A 24,320-nucleotide genomic window follows, 5' to 3' on the forward strand; every position below is an offset into this window, starting at 1 on the left:
AAAATGTTTATTATTTAAAAATAAATTATAATTGAAAATTGAAAAAAAAAAAAAAGAAACCCCTAAATGGGGTCATGAAGAAAATGACTCAACAAGAAGACTGAGTTAGTGATTTGGTTGGGTTTGGGTTTTTTTTAGTGGTTTGTTCTTAGAGAAGAGCATTGTTTGCATACTTTCATTAATAGTTTGATTACAGGCATCAAGAAGAGTAAGACCAATTTGGATTTCCATACACTAGTTTGCATAAGTAGCAGTAAATTGACTATAAACGTGCACCTCACCAAAAATAAGAGCCCACAAACCACAGCCACAAGTGAAACTAAAAACATGTTTTACTAACAAAGTCCAAACCTCAATGCCTTCTCACTGAAGCTGGAACCAAGCAGGACAGTTGACTCTACACTGGCGCATCTCACAAAACAGGTACCTTAAATAAAATGTGGATCATCTCCTAATAATATGGTGATGCTTTGGTGGGGCAGAAGGATAGGGATTTTCACAGACTCTCTATTTTTCTTGACATCACCTTCCATTGTCTCCTAGCCTTGAATGTTCAGTCATTTTCATTATTCTGCTTCCTTGCCTGGAGCCTCTCTGCCTCCTACCCCCTCTCTCTGTCTCCTACCCTGAGGCCCCTGGACTCTTTATGGGTGAGGATTCTCCATATCTAGTCTGACCTAGACCCACAGAGTGGCTGCCTGAGCATCTTCATGCTGTGTTCCCCCTTTGCACTTCCAGCTCTGGGGATAATATATACCTTACAATAATATAATAACATAACCCTACAATTCCCAGAAGAGACTTAGCAATCCTTTGTCCACAGGGCTCTATTCCCCATCCCTATGATTCCCCAGACAAAAACACAGTTGCTTGACCAACCCTCCCTTATATGTGTTCTCTTCTTCTATTAGATTGTAAACTCCTGGAGAGCAGGAACTGTCTTGCTTTCCCATTTGTATCTCAGTATTTAGCACCATGCCTAGCACTTACTAAGCTCTTAAATGCTTTTTTTCATTTATTCATTCACTTGTAGTTTCTTTCACTCTATTTCTTTCCTTCCTTGTTTTCCTTCCTTCTTTCCTACCCTTTCCTTCTCTTTTTTCTTTCTTTTTCTTTTTCTTTCTTCCTTGCTCACTTTCTTCCTTCCCTCCTTCCTTCTCTCTCTCTTTCTCTCTCTCTCTCTCTCTCTCTCTCTCTCTCTCTCTCTCTCACTCACTCACTCTCACTCTCTCTCTTCCTTTCCACCCACAATATTGAATCATTTGTCACATACAATCAATTCAACTTCAACATGGCTCACATCAGCTTCCTCCTTGACACTTTCACACTCTCCACTTGAGTTCAGGCACTCATTTAAAGCCCTCCACATCCTGGCTTCACCCTGCTTTCTAGGCTTATTTTATATTATTAGCCACATTACTATCTGTTCCCTCAATTGGGCATTCCATTTCAGATCTCTCTTCACTTACTCAGGCCATCCCCCATCACTCCAATGTTTTCTCTGCACTTTTCAAAATCCTTAAGTTCATTTAAGACTCAACTCTAGTGAAACCCTGCCTCTTCTGAGATCCCTCCCTCAAGCTCCTGACCTCTTCAAATTACTCTATATTTACTTGTCTGGATATAAATCGTTTCCACTAGTAGAGTGTCCTTGAGGGCTTGTTCATATGAGCCTTCCTGTGTTTCTCTGAATCCTACTATTGGTTGTTGCTTTTTATTTTTCATGATCCACCTGTGCTCCTTGTATCAGCTGGTGCTCTTGGAGAACTGGGTCACTCCCAGTGAACCTAGTGAAACTTGTGGTTTCAGCCATGTGGGGAAAGCCCATTGGAAAAACTCAATCCACCAGAGCAGATCAGTGACTGTCTGAAATTTCTATTTCTATGAGAGTTGCCACAGGCACTGAGAGGTTAGGTGACTTGTCCATTGTCACATGACCAATGTCTATCAGAACTAGAACCAGTTCTTGACTCCACCTTCCCTTTGTCCCCTATGCTCTTCTGCCCCCAACAGAGAAGTTCCTGACATTTTTGTGTCATGGGCCCCTCAGGAAGTTTGGTGGAGCTTATGGGCTCTGTTCTGAAAATAAGGTTTTTAAATGCATCAGGCACATGGAATTACAAAGGAACCCAATTATATTGTAATACACAATTTTTAGACAGGGACCTAGCAACAGGTCTAGTAACTTCAGTAATATATGAAATAACTGGGATGTGATGTGGAAATATTTGTAATTTTTATTGATAACAAAGTCAGAGGTACTAGTGATTCTTCTGTGGTTTCGTGCCTACATTCAGAAATAATGGACAAACTAACTTTCAGTTAGAGGTTAGTGAAATAAAGAGACATTCCTTTTCCCCATCCACATTCAGTGACCCTCTGAAAGGAGAAGTCCATGGACCCCAGGTGAAGAGTCCCTGCTTTAAGGGCATTCTTTTAAAGTAACATAATATCCCATTACATCTATATACCATGATTTGTTCATCCACTCTGAAATTACAGTAATACAATGTGCCTTGTAGGTCCTTTATAAATACTTGTTGAATATTGAACAGAAGAATAAATGTTCTTTCTTTATGACTGATTCTCCTATGAGGTAATGCTTGTCAAAGAAAAATCCTCACCTCTTCCTCCATCTAGCCCAGCTAATCACTCATCAAATATTTAATGAGTGTCTGCTGTGTGCCAGGCACCGTGATAGAGGCTGAGAATACAAAGACAAAAAAGTACATCCCTTGCCCTCAAGGGGCTTATGTTCTATCAGAGGAAACAACATGTATACATAGAAGTGCCATGTTTCTTCTCTGTTGTTTACCAGCCCAAGAATTGGAGTAGAAAGGGTGAGTGTAATCCAGACCTGGGATTTAGCAAGACCTGAGTATTGACTGGAGAAGGACAATGTAGAGTAGAACTGATTAACTATTGGATCAATATTGGGGAATGAGGAAAGTGAAGTCAGACAGGGGTGGTGATCTATTGGAGAGCACTGGAGGGTCTATGAGCCAGGGCATAGGGAACTCACAATGAGGACAAAGTATAGATCTAAAGTCTAGGATGAATTATAGAAGATAGAATGGCTCATTCTGGAAGTGGAACACTATTGGGTGATGGTGAGATCAAGACTGTGACTATCCCTGCATGTGACTGAGAAGGAATAAAGCTGTAGGTCACAGGAGCTGAGATGAATGAACTGAGGGGCCAGGGTGTCTGAGGAAACATCAACATTTATATTGAAACTGCGTAGTATAAAGACAAGGGTTGAGGTAGAAAGGAAGACTGTGAGACAGATGCTGAAGCTCTTGAGAAAAGAGGGAGAATGATCTTGTGGTTCATATATAACAGAAAAGAAGATCTAGATTAGATCATATCCCTGAGTAGAGTGACCTGAGAAGGAGGGGAGGTTGCTAAGTGAGTGATGGCCACAGCAGAAGGAGGATTTAGAAAAAAGAAGAGGATTATACTTATTCTTTCTCCTGCCAAGTATGTTGGGCAATGGAGAATGTATATTCAAGCAGTCAAGAGGATGATCAGGGATGCAGTGCCTCCTGGGAGTGACCCAGTTCTCCAAGAGCACCAGCAGATAGAAGGAGCACAAGAGGAAGAGGCCCAAGATGAACAAAGTTTATTAATGATAGAAAAGGATTCCGGGGCAGCTAGGTGGCTCAGTGGATGGAGCACGGGCCCTGGATTCAGGAGGACCTGAGTTCAGATCCAGCCTCAGACATTTGACACTAGCTGTGTGACCTTGGGCAAGTCACTTAACCCTCACTGACCCACAAAAAAAACCCAAAAAACCAATGTTGTTTCATGCATGTTTTTAAAAAAAGACAATTGGGGGGGGGGGGAATATATACGTAATAAACTTTAAAAAAGAAAGAAAAGAAAAGGATTCCAAAAAACAAAATGAAAAGAGTGATCAGAGCTGAATTGTGACTTGATAGGGAAAGGGATGAGGTGGATGGAGATAAGAAAATAAAATGTGGTTACCACGGTAGGGGTAATAAGATATTGGGTGTGGTTTCCACTTAGGTAGCAAGGAGTTCTACATCAATAGGCTTGGAAGAGTAAAAGGAGGAAGTTTGCTAGCCATGGGGGAATATAAAAAATTTTCTCAACCCTCTCTTTCCTTCTTCTTACTTTACTTTTATCTGATTTCCTTTTTGAAACTCACCCACAAATGGTCTCTGTTTTCTTGATAGTGTAAGAGGCTAAAATTAGCTTTGGGCACCGAAACGGATCCCTCTTCCCTGGGGCCACAATCCTCGTGCCATGCCCAGCTCCCTCTGCCCAGCAAGGATATGTATGGAAAACCCAGGCACACCCCAGGGGTTTCTCAGCCCAGCCCCCAGCTCTAGGCATGTCCTGCATGGAGTCTCTGTCCCCCTGCCGGCCTTGGGCCCAGCCTCAGGAGAAGCCAATGAATTAGCTTGGAGTGCATGGGCACAGCCAGCCTGAGGTCCCTAGGAAAGAAGCTTTTTAAAAAGAAGACACAGGGAGACATAGGTGGAGAGACACTTCGAAGAAAGAGGGGCACAACTGAATGAGAAGGAAGTAGTGAAGAAGAGCGGGGTTGGCTGATGGTTAGTGGGGGACGGTAAACAAAAGGTGAATGACAGAGAGGGAGGAGATGAGAAGAAGTGCAAGCAGTGAGCTAGAGAGAGGGAGGTAAACTGGTCCGAGGGAGGTGTGGTTGTAGTGGCGGCAGTGGCCAGTCACACCCACAGAGAGGGAGCAACCAAGAATTCACTGCGGCAGAAGAGAAAGTTAAAAGAGAGAGTCCATTGGGGTCAAGTTCACAGGTCATATATTTCGCTTTGCTTTGTCCTTATTTTTACATTTATCTCTAAGTTTATTCTTATCAACAAACCCTGCTTTTTCTATTAATTGAAAGGAGGCTTTTTAATCTTGTTTCTTATCAGTCTGGGGGAAGCAGTTGAGGAGGGGGCAGGCCTTTACAGACTGGCTTAGGCAGCTAATAGCCTAGAAATAGGTAGACAGCTAGCAGCTTTCAGATGCCGAGCCAGCTAATTTCAGCTATAGAAAGTTTCAGATGGCAACCATGGCAGGAATAGCGAGCCAGCTATAGTTTTACAGATAGCTTATAGTTATAATTTTTACAATAGTTAGTTAAGAACTCTAATAAACAAATTCTTTCTTGAGAGTTCCAATTCCCATCTTTATTTCTTCTTTTAGTTAGTCAGTTACTGTTTTTTAAGTACCTACTATGTGCCAGGCACTTGCTAAGCCCTAAGGATCCAAACAAAAGAAGAAAAAAGGTCCCTGCTCTCAAAAAGCCCATAGCCTAAAGACACAGACAACAGGCAAACAACTGTGTATAAACCAGATATATGTAGGATAAAGCAAGAATGATATCAAAAGGAAAGGATTAAGATTCAAGAAGACTAAGAAAGACTTCTTGCAGAAGGTGAGACTTTAACTGAGATTTAACTTAGAGGGAAAGTAGCAAGCCAAGATGAAAAGGAGAACATTCCTGGCCTGGGTCATAAAAAAACTCTGAGTCAGGAGATGGAGGCCAGTGTCACTGGGTCACAAAGTATATGAAAGGGAATAAGGGATAACAAGACTGGAAAGGTAAAAAAAGAGACCAGCTTAGGAAGGGCTTTGAAAGCCACTTGGAGGATTTTAGATTTGATCCTTGAGGTAATAAGAATGCAGTGAGGTTCTTCTGAGGCACCCTAAAGGAAGAGACTGTAGTTGTCCCATTTGTAATTTCTGGGACTCTTGCTATTGTTATTGCACTAGTTCAGTTTTATTCTCTTATTTGGTGCATATCCTGCTATTCTAAAATGCTATGGGGGGAGGGGCTGAGCTCAGACACATGTTCTCATTTCATCATATCTCCGGAAGTCCCCCTAGTTCTTTCTAGTTCCCTTTGTTCTTGAGAGTGTCTTGGGCTCATTGGGGGTATGATTCTCTGCATATGATCCCTTCTGGAATATGGGCCCTGAAGAACTAGAATGATGAAGGTGATCCCCTAGCCTTCTTATGTATCTCAGTTTGTGATCAGATGACCTGGGCATTTGGAAAATAAAATGCCAAAGAAAACTTGATCCAAACTCTCATCAGAGTAACATTGTCTGGTGAGCACAGGGTGCCCAGACTCTGTGAAAGTGGTTCTCCAGCTTCTCTCTCTCTCTGTCCCTCACTCTGAGGAAAGTTGACCTTGATAGTTGACCTCAGCAGTTCCTATCAACAAGTGAATAATGTAAACAGAAGCTACTCTTCCTCTCTAGGAATCAGAGACCACAAAGGGCTGGACCTTCCTTCTGTAAGCAGATCTAGCTGGGAAAGGAGCTGGGAAGGGCAGGGTCACAGGAATCAAATATAACCAGGTCAATATTTTTGTATGAGATTGAGAGGTCTCCCCTAGGTGGTCATGGCACTGGAGAAGATGCAAGTGTATGTGAACTTATGGGTGGAGCATAAGAAGGATTTGGTGGCTAGTTTGAAAGAAGGAATTTAGGAGGAGGAATCAAACATAGCTAGCTCTAGACTTTGGAGCCTGGGAGCTCAGGAGACTGGGAGTGTCCAGTGGGAATCAAAAGAGAAGTGAGTCCAAGGAAGGCACTGTAACAGGCTCTGAATTAGAATTTAGAACATGTGTGTTCTAGTGCTAGCTTTGCCACCAGTAAGTTCTGTGTCCTTGTTCTCGTGTGTGTGTGTGTGTGTGTGTGTGTGTGTGTGTGTGTGTGTGTGTGTGTGTGTTTATTTTAGTGAGGCGATTAGGGTTAAGTGACTTGCCCAGGGTCACACAGCTAGTAAGTATTAAGTGTCTGAGGCCGGATTTGAACTCAGGTCCTCCTGACTCCAGGGCCGGTGCTCTATCCACTGTGCCACCTAGCTGCCCCTGTTCTCTTTTAAGATCTGGAAAATAAGGGTGATTGAACCTGGGCTTAGTCATCCTTCCTATGCATGAACTCCTGAGAGGAGAGGGTCTGGTATCAGCACTTAGCACAGTGCTTGGCATAAAGTAACCTCTGAGACCAAGAAAACAGAAGTACGGGGTTTAGACTTCCCTCCTGATAGTCAACTGCAGGATGAACAAGAATGATTCTTTTCAAAATACAGTCTCTACGGGGCGGCTAGGTGGCACAGTGGATAAAGCAACGGCCCTGGATTCAGGAGTTCCTGAGTTCAAATCCGGCCTCAGACACTTGACACTTACTGGCTGTGTGACCCTGGGCAAGTCACTTAACCCCCATTGCCCTGCCAAAAAAAACAAAAAACAAACAAAACAAAAAATACAGTCTCTACCATCTTAGAGATCATCTGCCAATACAAGACATGTTGACAAGACTAAACGCAGAGAAATGCATTGACCACAAGAACAAACTTATTTTTTTAGAGATTCTTGTGACCCCCAGGCTTTCACACTTCACCAGACCTTTTCTGCCAAGGAATGCCATGATTGCCTGAGTACTCCAAATGAGGCTAAAAACCTATGACAATCCAATCTATGCTCCAAGAAGTTAAAATTGCTACCAGGAGGCAGCGATCTTTCTTATAAGGTACACTAATTTATTTCTTTTTCTATCAGGCTGGCTACTCATTTCTTCACCACCACCACCACCCCCCACCCCAATTCTTGAAGATATGATGGTAGGTGAAATTCTCCCTGGGATCTCTAGGAACCCATGTTAAGAATCTCCTACAACACCAAAAAAAATTAAAACCCAGGAAAAAAAGGGGGGCAGCTAGGTGGCGCAGTGAATAGAGCACCAGCCCTGGAGTCAGGAGGACCTGAGTTCAAATCCAGCCTCAGACACTTAACACTTACTGGCTGTGTGACGCCTGGACAAGTCACTTAACCCCAATTGCCTCACAAAAAAAAAAAATCTCCTACAACAATTCAGTAGCAGCAGTGGGTGGTTTCAGGCTCCCCAGAAAAGTGGCTGACCTCACCTCCACTCAAGGGAGGTAGTGGGTACAGATAAAAATTTAACCAAGTGGCTTCTTGTGGTGATTGGTTTACTCTCCCATTTCAAAAGTGTAGCAATTGTCATTTTCTGTTTAAATTTGTCTGTGGAATGAAGCTAAAACAACAGCTGTCTCTTGTTGGTAAAACAGCCAAATGTTCTTCTATCACTTTTGAGACTTTAGGAAATTCTTAGTCTTTTAACTACATTCAGAAAGCAGCTTGTCACTTCCTCAGGAAGTTGGGTTTTAGTTTTGAGCTTTCCCATGATTGTTGTTCAGTCATGTCAGACTCTTATGACCCCAATCTGGAGTTTTCTTGGGCAAGATAATGAAATGGTTTGCCTTTTCCTTCTCCAGCTCATTTTACAGATGAGGAAACTGAGGCAAACAGGTTTAAGTGACTTGCCCAGGCTCTCACAGCTGCTTATGTGTCTGAGTCAGATTTAAACTCAAGTCTTCTTGACTCCAGGCCTGGCCCTCTATCTGCTGTGCCACCTCGCTGATTATCAAGCTTGATTTCAAAAATTTTTATATCCTTCTGCATATGGACAAGTAGCTAGAATGGTGCTGTAAGTTTTAAATTTTTAAATTTGGATTTATATTGGGTTTGATAAATTAATTGGAGAAGAGTGTTATTCACAGAATAATTCATCTGTGCTCTGAATGGTAACTGTTTATAATACATCTCTGTAGCTGAGAGAGTGAAAATGATAACTACTCTGTCCTGCTCTCAGAATACAAATAGTCTAGACTACAAAGATTGGCAAATGAATGGAACAGTTTTTTCATGTAGCTGATTTGGAGATGCATTTAACTGGATTCATGTTATTTGACTGGCAATAAGTTTTGTTTCAATAATATTCAATCTGTTGATGTTATGTTTATGAGTTTCTTACAGTGTGATTTGGGGAAATCCTTGTCCACAAGTACTGTTGATTTCTGGGATGATCGCTATTGTTGTTTGTTCTCAAAAAAGACCATGACATCAGGAAGTGATGTCATGACTTTCAGTGAATTGGATTTAAGTGAGGAAGGGCTATGCCTAGTCACCAGCCTCATTCTCTCCTCCAGAGACATGTGGGCACAGTAGCAAGATATACATCTGGATGACTGGAGATGTTCCCGGATGTTTGAGGCAATCAGGTTAAGTGACTTACCCAGGGTCATACAGCTGGTTGGTATCAAATTCTGAGTCCAAATTCAAACTCAGGTCCTCCTGACTCCAGAGCCAGTACTCTATCCACTGTGCCACCTAGGTGCCCTGTGGGATGATGCCTAGAGTGGGATGCATTGGTATCATATAGAATGTTAGCTCCTCTTTGGATCCAGCACTTGATTTTAGAACTTTGAGCTAATACTTATTAGAGACTTGTCTAGAAAACAGAGGGCTCTTCTAGTTAAAGACCATCCAAAGTATTCTGATGTCAAGAGTAACTTGTTGGGGGTGGCTAGGTGGTACAGTGGATAGAGCACCAGCCCTGGATTCAGGAGTACCTGAGTTCAAATTTGGCCTCAGACACTTGACACTTACCCTGTCAAAAAAAAAAAAGAGTAACTTGTTATTTGGTAAAAGTAGAAGAACTTGAGAATTCTCAGTCTGTGAGTTCTGTGACAGTTTGCCAGCTCCTCTTACTTTTCCACCTTGGTAAGGTCATAAAACCTTAGCAGTTCACAAAAGAAGGTATATGGTAGTGTTTGTAAATGAGAGCCATGTGCATTCTACCCTGAGACTAGAGATAATTGAGATGTTGGCTTGCATAGGAACTAAGGCTTCCTTTCCCCCAATATAAACACAGACACACAGTCACAGACAAATGGGCAGATGGTTTTAATGTTTTCAGGTGTAGTATAGAAATTAGTTATATGGTAAATAGTCTGATCGCTAATTATTATGGAATCTATGGTAACTCACTGGAAACTTGGTGACTCACTTGGTGTATATCAGGGTTACATTTTGAGTCAATAGTCCAAAGTTTAAAAGGTTTCCCTTTTAGCCTAAGGGTCACTGTACAATGCATTGAACTAACCAGGTCAGTGTTAACCAACAACCAGGGCCTTCCTGGGTTTGAAAGCAGTCACTCTATGTGGAAAACTCTGAAATATGATTGTTTTTAAGATACCTGAAATTTAGTTCATTCTCATTTATCTCTTGCATATGACTTAAGAAGTTTAAAATGCATCATTTATTTGTTCGTTGGTTTGTTTGCTTATTAGTATTCTTTTCTTTTTAAATGAGCTCCAAATTTTCTCCCTCCCTCCCTCCCACACACACAATGAAAAAAAAGCAAGCAATATGAGCTCAGTTACACATTACCTCAGTTCATTATATTGATCAAAGTAGTAAAGTCCTTCACAGTAGATCATTATTACAACTTTGCTGTTGCTGTGCACAGTTCTTCTCATTTTGCTTTGCATTAATTCATATGTCTATCCAGGGTTTTCTGAAACCATCCCCCTTGTCATTTCTTATAGCACAATAGCACTCCATCAATCATATGTCACAACTTGTTCAGCCATTCCCAGTTGATGAACATTCCCATAATTTCCAATTTGAACTTGCCACCACAAAAAGAGGTGCCATAAATATTTTTGTACATACAGTTCCTTTTTCTTTTTCTTTGATCTCTTTGGAGTACAGACCTATTAGTGGTATTGCTGGGTCAAAGGATATACACAGTTATGTGGCCCTTTTGGCATAGTTCCAAATTGTTCTCCAGAATGATTGGACCAGTTCATACCTTCACCAACAATTTATTAGTATACCTATTTTCCTTCATCCCCTCTAGCATTTGTCATTTCCTATAGGTATGAGGTGGTACCTCACAGTTGTTTTAATTTTCATTTCTCTAATCAATAATGATTTAGAGCATTTTTTTCATATAATAGCTTTGAATTCTTCTTCTGAAAATTGCCTCTTCATATCCTTTAACCATTTATCAACTGTGGAATATAGAGCTCTTTATTTTAACAAAGCCTTGTAATTATCTCAGCAAGGTACTGCCATGAAGCAGAAGTGTGTGTTGTCCCTAATTAAAACATGAGGAAACAATCAAGTCTTTACTGAGTCATTTTTAAAATACCTGAATTTATCTCTCCCTGTCCTTGGTCATCAACCAGGGGGCCATCCCCTTGGTTTTTTGTTTGTTTGTTTTTGTTTTTTATTTTGTTTTAATCATCCCCTTGTAATGAAGATTGCAAATGAAAGAGAAGAAGTAGTTCATGGAAACTAAATATATTTTCCATACTTGACAGCATATTGAACACAATATTCCATATACATGATCTCCCTAACCCCTGACCCCTGCAATGATATGGAGGAGCATTTTTAAACTTTTCTTTGATGTGATTTTCTTTGTTGTTCAGTCATTCAGCCATGTCTGATTCATCACGTCTGACTCGTTTTCCTGGGAGATACTGGAGTAGTTTGCCACTTTCTTCTCCAATGTATCCTCACTTTACAAATGAGGAACTGAGGCAAATAAGGGTTAAGTGATTTGCCCAGGTTCACACAGCCAGTAAGTGTCTGAGCCCAGGTGTGAATTCAAATTTTCTTAACTTCTAGAAAAACTTGAGAGCTCTGATCAATGCAATGAGCAACCCTGAGTTACCTAAGGTAATGAGTTACCTATGATCAGAGATGACTTTCATTCTGGTTACTCACTTTTTGAACCCCTAGTCTTACAGACTTGATTGTGCCTGAGATTCTTCCTGGGCTCTCAAGAAACCCAGGCTGGAAAACTTCCATAACAGAAGACTGAAATATCGGTCCCAGGAAAGAAGTCCTTTCAACACTTGCAGGGAAGGAATGAGCTGGGTAGTGACTATTGCCTTGAAATGTTCATCCATAATTATATTGTAACATTCTGCAAACATTTTCCTATTCATTCCTTTAAATATTAGCCCAAATTATATTAGGGGAGAGACATATCCTAGGGCATGGGGAATGATGCCAAATTGGCCATCTCTCTCTAGGGTAAAAATAACTTGGATTTAGATAATGTTAAATGAAATAAAATTGGTTTTGGAATAAAATGTAGAGCACAATATTAATATTTTTCCCTTAACAATAGGGAATGGCAAGTTGGCCAGTTTGATTGAAGCATAGAGTAAACAAGGGGAGGTAATGTGGAATCAGGAAGGTAGACTGCAGGTAGGTTATGAAGGCAGAAATAGGAGGTTATTTATTTGTTTGTGTTTCAGTTGCAGAGATAAGAACAGGAGCAAGGAAGAAACCCTGGGCAAAGAGATCTTGAAATGGACCTTAAATGGAAAATCATCATCTTCATCATAGTCATGATCATTGGACTGGTTACATATGAAGTAAGTGGTCCAAGTTATTCACAGACACTCAGTTTCAGGTATCAGAGGTGATCCCTACAGGACTGGAAGTTTGAACCATGGCAACTTGGAAGCCAGGATTGCAGGCTGACTGGTGTAGCCAGATAGGTTGGCATGGAAGCCTTGAAAAGTCAGAGTGCCTGAGACTTCAGCCCCTGGTGGGGTTTGAGACTTAGAACTGGAACTGAGCTCTAGGGACACTAAGCTAAGCATTTGAAACTAAGGACAAAAAGCACAAAGCAGGAACAACTCTGCCCTTCTCTCTCCCCCCCCCCCCACCCCCCGCCCCACCCCAGTTAGGTAAAAGAGGAAGAATTGGGAAGGGCAAGTCCTTTCCCCTCATCACTGGTCCAGTTCATCCATACTCAATTATTCTTACATCAGATTTTAAAAACAAAACATTTGAGGACCTTGTTTTTTTGGAGGGGTGGGGTTGGTGGGGCAATGTGGGCTAAGTGACTTGGCCAAGGTCACACAGCTAGTGAGGACCTTGTTTTACACACAGAAAATGCATAACTAGTAACAGACAGATAACAAAGCCAGATACTCATGCACTTCAGTTGTTTAAAATATAGGAAGGACTAGATTTCTAGGCTAAATAACTTAAATCTTATACCTGCATCTCACTATATTACCCCACAGTTAACTTGAAACTCCAGAGAATTTAATGTCCCATTAAAATAATTTACATTTCACACATAGGATTGTCTAATGTTCTTGCTTACTCAAAAATTTCTACTCCAATTCAATTGCTTTAGGAGGATCAGAAAATATTGAGGATTCAATCCTAAACATCAGAAACATGAGTAACAAAACTTTTGCAGATAGAGGCTTTCTACACCCCTCCCCACCCAGGTTCAATGGTTATACAAACAAATTTATTTACAAGAAGCTGACCTTATCATTGTAAGTAGTAACAGGCAAATGACAAGCCACTTAGTTATTTGGGATATGGAATGACTACACATTTAGACCAAAAGCAGTGAGATCTTACATACTTGCATTATGTTCATATCTTCTACTGAACACCTGCTCTGATTATAGAAATCTGCTATAAAAAAAATCAGAGACATGATTATAATAGCATCAAATTAGTCCTTCAGGCCTCAGCCTCAGGGCACATATATGGCAGGATAAAGCATCCTTAGATCTTTTTAATTTCAGGTAAGAGTCACCAGTCAAGTCACCAGTCAAGCAGTAACAATTCCACCTCATAGCCAGACTCAGGAATAGCCAGGTGGGAAACATTTCCTGGTCTGCAGGAACACAATGGGGAAACTAAGCCAGAAGGATCCTATTGTAGGTGGAGACCAAGATGATCCTCTCAGCTTTTTTCCCAGATACAGACCTCCACCTGCAACAGTTCAGGATCACATTCCCTCTGAGTAACTTGTGGCATTCTCTCAAATGGTGGATTACTGACTTAATGAGCCGGCAGACAACTTTACCTGAATTTAAAACTCAAAACAATATCAATTACAGTCCCGAGATTTTATCTTAAATAGCAAGTTTCACCAATCACAGTTTAGGGCTAGATACAGTTATTTTCTACTCTCATGGAGTTGCAATAAGTAATAAAAGTTTACTAAGGCACACACACACACAAAAGAGGTTTCACTTAACATCTTTCACTTGTCTTTTTTTTTCTTTTCTTTTTCTTCTTGAGTTTAAATTTATCCTGGTGTAAAGATCAATCATTAGAAATTACTTCTATATAATAAGCAAACATAAATTCTCAGTAAGACCATTCTTTGTTGACGAATTTCATAACCCATAACAAGCTCTTATCTCAGGATGGATGACCTTGTGTACAGATGGTTTTAAGAAACATGGAAAATTTACAAATTAAGGAGAGTCTACAAGGTCTCTTTTTTGTGCCTATTTCCTTACAGTGATTATAAAGTTTCATCTTATTTCCATAATTCTTCCAGTACTTATTGAGTCTCATCACTCAATAAAGCACCTAATTGATAGGATTCTTTCCCAAACTATTAAAGTTCTGGGAGTCCTTGGGAGGGCTGGCTGGGGCTTCCCTCTCCTGTTCCCTTAAATAAGTTCCTCTTTTGTTTTAGGGGGGGAAACAAAACAATACTTAAAATCCAGATAGAACATAATTTATTACCAAAATAGATAGGAGCCTCATATAATTTATAATTGTTTCTGATTTTAACACACACTCACACCAATTTAAAAGTTACTTTAAAATTGACCAGTATTTAACTTTAGTTTGTAAGACTCCATAAATATCCAACTAGATATTCCAATGAAACTCAATTACTTTTTTGGTTGTGCCCCAACTTGCACAAACCTTTTCTCATTTTGTGAGCCAAGAAAGGGTTAGCTACCAGTTCTATTCCAAAGTGGAAGCTTTTTTTCCCTTCACCTTGAAATTGTACACTGGTATGGGTGCCAAACCTGCCTCTAGATAACCACGCAACTGCATACCATTACTGCTGGATCTTTATAGAGACAGTAAGCTCTTTTTTTCTTTCCTCAAAAGTTTCCAAACTGTTTACTCTAAAATTCTCTGTTTACACTGTCTGTACAAACAGGTTATGACTTTCTTTCTGCCCATGCTCCTCATACTTCTACATGCTTTAACTTTCTCACTTTCCCTTTAATATCTCAGGTGAATTTTGATTAAATCCCCTTTAAAACTGCACATGTCGGGGGCAGCTAGGTGGCGCAGTAGATAGAGCACCGGCCCTGGAGTCAGGAGTACCTGAGTTCAAATCCAGCCTCAGACACAACACTTACTAGCTGTGTGACCCTGGGAAAATCACTTAACTCCAATTGCCTCACTAAAAAAAACAAACAAAAAAAAACTACACATGTCTTGTTTCTTTCATATTCTGATCCAACTCTTCTCTTACTTTCTTCTACTTGCCTTTACCAATAATATCTCAAATAATCTTCATTGAATATATTCTCTCTCTCTCTCTCTCTCACACACACACACACACACACACACACACACACACACACACACACACACACACTGCTGCAGTCAGCATCAGGGAGGGAAGGAGGGAGAGAAAGAGAGAGAAACCAAAAAAAGAGAGAAAAAGACTGTTTCCCTTTAAAACTGCACATGTGGGCAGCTAGGTGGCGCAGTGGATAGAGCACCGGCCCTGGATTCAGGACTCCCTGAGTTCAAATCCGGCCTCAGACACTTAACACTTACTAGCTGTGTGACCCTGGGCAAGTCACTTAACCCCAATTGCCTCACTAAAAAAAATAAAATAAAATCTTTAAAAAAAAAATAAAAATAAAAAACTGCACATGTCTTGTTTCTGTCATATGCTTAACTTCTAGCTCAAGCACTGTTAGGTGTGAGAGTTTCATGCTGGTGGGGAGGGGCCACCCCTTCCCTTCCTTCTCCACTTTTGGATTTCCCCTGTTAAACTAACAGCCACTCTAAACCAACCAGCATTTTCAAGGCATATCTATCTGTACTTATACAGCAGGGCACAGCCATCTACAAAGTAGGTCAGCCCATACCACATGGATGACTGGCCATCTTTGGTATACTGCTGACTATGCCAGTTGTTGAGTATGGGCAGGGGCTCAGGTGTATAATGCCCCCATACCCCCGAGATAAAACTTCAATACTGAAGAAAGACTTTGGCAACTCCAGAATGAAAGAGACAAAATTTATTTAAAGGAGACTTACATACAGGTTGTGAATGTTCAAGATGGCCAGCAGATATTATGTAAATTCCCATCAAGCTACACACACACACACACACACACAACCTTCCCTGATATTTAGACATATAAGCATACTTGGCAGAAAGCCTTGTTTGTCTATACTAGTGTGAATCAGAGCTATAGGAATACATGTGCAGGAAATTGATTGGTCAAAAGGCTACATGAATTCCTCTTGCATGGTTAGCACATACCGTATGCACCTTAAGTGCAGCATGGAAGTCTCTTCCTTATTTGGATATTCCATTCCACATGTCTTGGATCCCACATTTCACCTATACTTCCCTGGAAAATTATTGATAAGAAAGTCTCCAGGACTGTCAAGGATGGACTAATTCTATGGTAGTGTGCCTGAAAGATGCACATGCACACATACCGCCCCTTATGTAACAGTGAATGGAAGGTCAGATTTTTTTCCATGTGAGATCCAGCCATAGAGCTGAAGCCATGGTACCCTACAGTACAACAAAGTTATCAAGTGAATTTCTTTTTTTCCCCTTTTTTCCCTTCTTTCCCCTCCCTCCACCCTAGTGATGGCTACCATTAGAAACAAATAGGTATATCTATGTGAAATTATTCTATACATACTTCTATTTATCAGTTCTTTCTCTGGATAAAGATAGCATCTCTCTTCATATGTCCTTTATTTTTAATTTGTGTATTTATAATAATGAAAATAACTTGGTCACTCAAAGTCATTCTCAAAAAATATTGTTGTTACTGTATAAATGTTCTCTTGGTTCTGCTCACTTCATTCTTCATCATTTCATGCAACTCTTTCCATGGCTTTCTAAGATCAAGATCATCACTTCTTATAGTACTGTAGTATTTCATCAAAATTATACACCACAATCTGTTCACCAATTCCCCCATTGATGGAAATCCCTGCAATTTCCAGTTCTTTGCCACCACAATAAGAACTACTATAAACATCCCATTCACATTCAAAGTTATCATTACTATTTGTCAATTTCCCTCCATCTTATTTTTACTCATTATTTTCTTTCTGTCTTTTTACCCTAACCCTGTTACCTTATCTTCTCCCCCCAGCCTCCCACATCCCCAATTCACCCACCCCTCCAAGAGTCCACCATCCCCTCCTACACCTCCCAATTTCAATCCACATACCCTCAAAAAGTCTCCCATCTTCTCTCCCTACCCTCCTAAACCCCAATCTAAAGACCCCTCTAAAAGTCCTTTTCCTATCCTGCCCCCCAGTTTTCTCACCTCTCTACACATACACCCTTCCAGATGCACATGTTATTTCCTCTCCATCCCAGATGAGAATAAGATTCCAACATTACCAGTCCTCCACCCCTACCAGCTTCCTCTGTTCTACCTTTCATGCCCCATTTTTATAATGTAAATACCCCCTTTTACCTTTTTCTGCCAATTTTGTTTTTAGAATCATCTCCATCATACACAACAGCCCCAAACTTTCTTTCAAAGTAACAAATTTGAATATAATCCTGAATGTTACCTGCCCACTTTCCTTTTTTTGCTCATAAATTCACAACCCCTCTGAAAAGCATCTCCCCTCAGATCATATTTGACAGGACTTTCTCATTACCCTTGGTTTTTCACTCTTCTAGTATAGTTCTGCTTGCCTTGACCTCATGGTCTAGTGCAAAGTTTCTTAAATTATGGGGTACAACCCCATATGGGGTCACAAAATTGAATGTGGGGGTCATGGAAAATTTAGCAACAGTAAAAGCTTATGTATCCCTATTTTATATACCTATATATCTGGGTTTGTGGAAAAACTTCTGGGGCAAAAAGGTCATGAGTAGAAAAAGTTTAAGAAGCCCTAGTCTAATGAAAGGGCTAGTCCAAATAAGCTTGGGGAGGAGAGGTTTGGTGCTTCCGGAGTCAATCATAGAATCATAGACAAATCTAGAAAGACCTCAAAGGTCTTTCTTACAGATGAGGAAGGTCAGGTTGGGGAGTGACTCACCCATGATCAGACACAGAGCCAAGTTTTGGCCCTAGGGGCTCTGATTACAAACCAATTGTTCTGTCCAATGGATTATGCTGCTCCCTGGATTGATGGATAAAACTAAATGTGTGTGGTCACCTGTCCCCACAGTGGGGAAAGCTAACTTTAAGGACAACAGTTTAACAGTTTAAGTATTAAACATTTATTAAAATATATTAGAGGTTAATAAAGAGAGAACAAGTGTCTCTGAAAGAATAGGAAAACCTAACTACCCTCCAGGAGCAATCAGAGCTCCACCTCTCCCGAGGTTCCAAACACCAACTGACAAAATGAACAGCCTTCCACACTGTTTCAAGCTGATTGGTTGAAAGTGGTCTCATGTTGATGTGAGGAAACTTCCGGACACTGAACCTTAGAAAGGTCAACCCATGCTCTCTCAGTAGGGGGCTCTTGGTAATACTATTCTCACACTGGCAAAGAGAGTCCTTGGCTTTGAAGTGGGCAAAACCCAAGCAAATGAGATATCATCTTCTCAAGTCCTTATACCTCTGAAATATCTTTAAAATTTTAAACATACCCCAGCTGACTCACTATACATATAACACAATGCTTTTTTTCACTTTCAGTGGTCAAATAAAATGGTTCCTACATATACAGAGCAGTGAGGTCTGTGTGTAAGTGTATGAGCAAGTGCATGTGCATAAGTGAGCAGGTGTTTTTAGAAACACACCTGCAGGTTTCCTTTTTTTTTAATTATTAGAAATGTTAAGAGTTAAAAGCATCCTGGTTGTAGCTAAAGTTTCCTTTTTCTCCTTAGCTAAAACTTGGATTTAAGAGAAATTACATGAGCCTTGAACCCAATGCTTTTGATGACCAATATTTGGGATGTGAGAGGGACATGATGAAGAATGCAAAAGAGCTCTTGGCTAAAGAAAGGAAAGTAGACCCCCAGCTAAATGATGTGTGGGAGGAAGCAGAGAAGAGATGGAAGAGCTTGCATCCGGATATCAATGAGAAACGCATTGAAAAACATTTTGAAATAGCTGTCATTGCCTACACTGACTACAAGATTCCATTTTACAGGAAATTTAATGATATGGTCAGAACCTGTTGTACCTCCAGAGATGACTACATGAAAAATTTCCATTTCAAAGCTTTCCATTTTTATTTGACAAGAGCCATCCAACTTCTTGGAGGAGAATGTGTTCCTGTGTACAGGGGCATAAGTCTGAAATTCTATCCTGATAAGACTAGAGAAATGCGCTTTGGTCAATTTGCCTCATCATCTAAGGACATAACTGTGGCCAGAAACTATGCAAAGGGCTCAGGGACTCTCTATACCTTCACCACTTGCCTTGGGGCTTCTATCCAACATTTGTCATACAATGAATCAGAAAAGGAAGTGTTGATTCCACCATATCAAGTCTTCGGTGTCTCCACCTTTGAATCCACTTACTTCGGCCTCAACACCGTCAGCCTAGAGAATAAAACTACCTGTAGTAACTTTAATTGTACATACATCGGAGGTGAGGAGGAGGAGGGAGCAGGTCTGATAAAGAGCATGAGCGGGCTGGGCTCTACAGAATCCCCGCTGGAGTGAGTAGGTTGTCATTAAAAGGATACATTTAATGAATAATATCATTGATTTGTTTAAAATATATGTAATCTCATATCCAAGATGCCCACATAGGTTGTTTAAACATATTGACCTATGGCTCTTGGATGGCATGGTAGCAAGGAATGCATTGATATGATATGAGGTCTGCAACAACCTCTTAGGAGAGGAGGAGAGTCCAAGGTAATGCTAGTACCAATAAATTGTTGGGAAGTAGGAAATAGGGCAGGAAGGGACAGGAAGGTGCTAGGAGTATCATGAGACTGGGTGCCCTTTTCTCCAGTCTCCAAAAGCAATGCTGGGCTAGATTTAAATCTGTCTCCCCCTTAAATATTGTTGGTCATGGGGTTTAATAGATTCAAAACAAAAGTGGCATTGCTTTCCGTGTGCTTACACTAGCCAGTTTAGCCTCTATCCACCGGACACTAGTAAACCAAAAGACCTTCACAAATAGCAAATGATAACTAAAACCACTCATCCAAGCAAAATAGCAAGCAGAAACTAGAGAAAGTATACAAATGATAACATACCAGAACATACACAAGAGTGAATAAGCTCTTTAGATAGGAATGACCAAGAAAAAGGCTTCCATCTCACTCTGGGGAAAAGTTTATTTCTTTCTTTTTTTTCTTAAATTTTATTTTCACTTTCACTTCCAAATTCTCTGTCTCTCTTCACCCTCCCCCATGCACTGAAAAGGCAAAACATTGTTGAAGGTTTCTGAAATCTCTATGGAGGCAAACTAGAAATCAGGGACATGTTGAAGAGCTGGCTTTACCTACATATCTGCTGCATCCAAAATCATTCTCTCTCTCTCTCTCTCTCTCTCTCTCTCTCTCTCTCTCTCTCTCTGTCTCTATATATGTGTGTGTGTGTGTGTGTGTGTGTATATATATCTCTGACTCTCCTGGCCTAGAAGCTGGGAACTCACAAGTCCATATTCTGCCTCTGATGCCTATTAACTCTGTGACCACAGGCAAAGCAGCTAACCTCTCCAAGCCTGTTTTCTCATCTGTAAAAAGGGGATGATATCCTTATTAAGACCCAGGTCTTTCTGACTCCAAGTTCAGCATTCTAACCTTTATGCCACACTGCCTTTTGAGATCTATGAATAAGAAAGAACGCTGGATTTGGAGTCAGACGACCTGAATTCCACTCTTGATTATGTTACCATCATGATCTTCAGTGAATCACTTCAGGACACTGGACCTCAGTTTCCTCATTTCTTAAAAATGGGGAGGAGGCATTAGATTCAGTAGTGACTAAGGTTCCATCCGGTTTTAAATAAAAATCTCTGGGCCTTTGATTCTAGTATTTTCAGGGTTTCTAGGTTCCCCTTGATCCTTTCTGGAAACCCCTTTTAAGGTAGTTAGGTCATGAGTTGGAATAACAAATGGAAGATATGTGTCCAGTTCTGCTGAGGGGTACAAAGTTCTGGACTAGGATGGGACTGGGATATTTGGGGTCTGAGGCTGGAGTACAGAGTCCATTCCAAAGTTAGAAGTCAGAAATCAGGAAGAAGGGATTGAGGCTGGCTGCTCCTAGCCTGTTTAAATTGGCCATTCCTAAAGCTGTGGTGAGGTCTGCTGTGAGGATGGGGCTAAGGTTAGGACTATTAGCCTTAAAGCCTAATACGAATAATTAATTCCGTTTGTTTCTGTTTCAGGAGAGAAGAAAACCACTTGTCTTTCCAACTCTGGTAAGGAATCTCTCTCTATTCCCCATCATTGGTCCTACAAAGACTATCTTCTCCTCTCACTTCATATCAGCTGGCCTTAGAAACCTGGTGCCTCCTCAGGTATCAGACGAGATCAAATATAGTCCATCCCAGAACAGAAGAGGTTTCATTGAAACTACAGGTCCTATGAACCAATTCTCAGCCCCAAATGTCCTCCATCTGTAGTATTCCACAGAGGTGGGAGGGGAAGAAATGAGGTTCCCAGCCTCTCAAAAGATGATTTTCTGATTTTCCGGTAATGACGGGAAGGGAATTAAGGGAAGGCTCCCACATTGAACTCACCCTTCTTCCTATCTTCTTTCCTTCCCAGTTCCTGGTAATATCCTAGCATGGCCTGGACTTCTGACTCAGCTGCCATTGTTTGGCCTTCTCTCCCTGCTTCTCCAAGGAAGGATCTACCTCTAGACAGAGTCTGGCTGGACCTGGGGTTGACATACAATTTGCTAAATACTGTGGGCTGTACCACTATTATGAGGCAGGTTGGGAAGGGACATTGGTCTAGATTTAGTTCCAGGACATAACCTTCTTTATGTCCTGGACTGGTTTGTCAGCCTGGTAAGATCTACAAATCTCTTCTCAGAATAATATCTTTAAATGCATAAAATAAAATACATAGCAATGCAAAGGAAACCAATTATTTTTTTTAATTTAAAAAAAAAAAACAAATTCACAGACCTCAGGTCAAGAATTCCTGATTTTAAGCACACCATGCACCCCACCACCCCATTACAATCCAAAGATGCTTTTAACGTGGCAATGTGAAATTTTGAAATCAAAAGAATAAACAATGGCTCTTTCTCCATTAACAAGCTCTCCTCTGGGTGCATGAGACATAGCATTTCCTGACCTGGACTCCCCAACTGCAGTGGGATTGCCTTCCCACTTGTGTAACCCAGGGTGATGGTTTGAGTGGCTCTATCTGCACTCTAAGCAGACTCTCTGAAAAATAATTCATAGATTTATGTCTTAGTCTCTACCCCTTGAAACATTTACCACATGAAAAGCCCATGGATTGATCCATCAATCAACCAATCCATAAACATTTATTAAACACCTGCTGTATGTGCCAGGCACTGATGTAAGCACAGGACTAACTACATGTGCACCAGTGTGCCCTTCCCTTGGATTGGAATTTATACCTAGAGGTATGAACTAATTCCCTCAAAATCATAACTGCAAGTTATCTGACAGGAACCCAGTCCCACTTAGGTTTCCTGATCTTGCTTTTGCTTCTCAGAATAGAACCAAAGAACCCATTTATTCAATATGAAGTGAATGGAATTGACTAAGAGGAAATTCAGAGTAAAAGTAATAGAATTCAAAGCCCAAGGAAGCTGAGCAAGCCATCACTGGCTCCAGTAGAATCTGAATTGAGCCCTTATTTTGAGAAGGATTTGAGTGACTATGATGTGGCACCATGATACAAAAAGGGTCAAGAACCCCTGCTCTAGAATCAAATGTCATCTCATATTTACCTCATCTTTTTTCAGTTGGTATTTTTATAACGTACATGATTATTAATGTTGTAGTGCATTCCTATAACATATAAATGCCACTATCCCCATTAAGGTCCCAAGAGTTTCCCTCCTCTACTGCTGTCATAACCTTCTGTTTCTTTTCCCCACCTCAAAATTCTCCCTTCCCACTTGTAAAGAGAAGTAAGGAAGACCAGATAAACAGTTTATATAATAATAATATTGTAAAGAAAAACAACTTTGAAGAAACAGCTTAAGAACTCAAATCTCTGAAATGTCTCTCCCCCACTAGACTGAGAGATCCTTGAGAACAGAGACTATCTTTTGCATTTGTTTATATGCCCAGCATTTAGTACAGTGTCTGGCAAATAGTAGACTCTTTGTTCAGTCATTTTAGTTGTGTCCAACTCCTCATGACCCTATTTGGGATTTTCTCAGCAAAGATACTGGAGTCGTTTTCCATTTAGTTTATATCTCCTATTCTTTGCTCTCTTGTACTTCCAAGGACTATAAAAAGGCCAATAAGCCCCTACTTTATGGTCTCTTGACAGAATTAGAAGTCAAAAGACCCCTTTATAGGTAAGTGCTTGCTTTGCCAATAAATTAAAATGTGCTTAAAAATCTTTGTGCCTCAGTCTACCTTAATTATCAAATGTAACAGTATATAATATGCATTTAAGTGTATATTCCTTCATTCATCCATTCCAAATTGATACATCATACTCAACATCTCCAACAATCAAATCATTTTTCACCAATCAGAACTCGTCTCCTTCTCCCTGAAAGCTGCTCCTCCTATTTTCTCTGTTTCTATTCTACAGGTCCCATAGGATTTGATGGCTGCTTAAATAGATAGTGAAATGGGGGGAATGAAGAATGCAAGAGGATGCCGAAATTTTAAATTTCTCTTCCTAGGACAAGGATGGCTACAAGGAAACTCTGAGCCTGGAACTCAGGATAACAATAATATTATTAAGAGTAAGGGAGGGGCAGCTAGGTGGCGCAGTGGATAGAGCACTGGCCCTGGAGTCAGGAGTACCTGAGTTCAAATCCGGCCTCAGACACTTAACATTTACTAGCTGTGTCACCCTGGGCAAGTCACTTAACCCCAATTGCCTCACTAAAAATTAATTAATTAATTAATTTTTAAAAAAAAAAGAGTAAGGGAGAGGGGCAGCTAGGTGGCGCAGTGGATAGAGCACTGGCCCTGGAGTCAGGAATACCTGAGTTCAAATCTGGCCTCAGACACTTAACACTTAGTAGCTGTGTGACCCTGGGCAAGTCACTTAACCCCAATTGCCTCACTAAAAAAAAAAAAAAGAGTAAGGGAGAACTATGGGAGATATCATAGGGAAAATTCATGTTTCCATGTAAAAACCAAAATGTCAAATGTCCAAGGAACCAAGGACAGGATATTCTGAAAAACTGATTACATGTGAGACCAGAACAGAAGATGGAGAGTCTTCTGCAGAGGTAGATGGTCAAAATCTATTGTATGGAGGACAAACCTGACCTAAGCACAAGGAGGTGAAATAAAAAGGGAACTTTTTGCCTTCTTATTACTGATTCTGA

General features: G+C 40.6%; 1 protein-coding gene across 5 annotated transcripts; it reads left to right on the forward strand.

The window, feature by feature from the left end:
- Positions 1-321: 321 nt before the first annotated feature.
- On the forward strand, positions 322-22,501 carry LOC122750622 (ecto-ADP-ribosyltransferase 5-like). Of its 5 annotated transcripts, none has more exons than XM_043997370.1 (5): positions 322-423; positions 12,139-12,258; positions 18,738-19,446; positions 21,202-21,234; positions 21,584-22,501. In XM_043997370.1, exons 2-5 carry the CDS (start codon positions 12,193-12,195, stop codon positions 21,676-21,678), a joined length of 903 nt encoding a protein of 300 aa, XP_043853305.1. In that variant the 5' UTR covers positions 322-423; positions 12,139-12,192; the 3' UTR covers positions 21,679-22,501. The 5 variants fall into 5 exon arrangements, with proteins under 5 accessions (XP_043853305.1, XP_043853307.1, XP_043853309.1 ...); XM_043997372.1 differs by lacking the exon at positions 322-423 and adding an exon at positions 6,279-6,353; XM_043997374.1 differs by lacking the exon at positions 322-423 and adding an exon at positions 6,318-6,353 and having other exon boundaries at positions 12,145-12,258.
- The last annotated feature ends 1,819 nt before the right edge of the window (positions 22,502-24,320 follow it).

The sequence above is a fragment of the Dromiciops gliroides genome, chromosome 3 (assembly GCF_019393635.1).
Source record: "Dromiciops gliroides isolate mDroGli1 chromosome 3, mDroGli1.pri, whole genome shotgun sequence".
Lineage (NCBI taxonomy): Eukaryota > Metazoa > Chordata > Mammalia > Microbiotheria > Microbiotheriidae > Dromiciops > Dromiciops gliroides.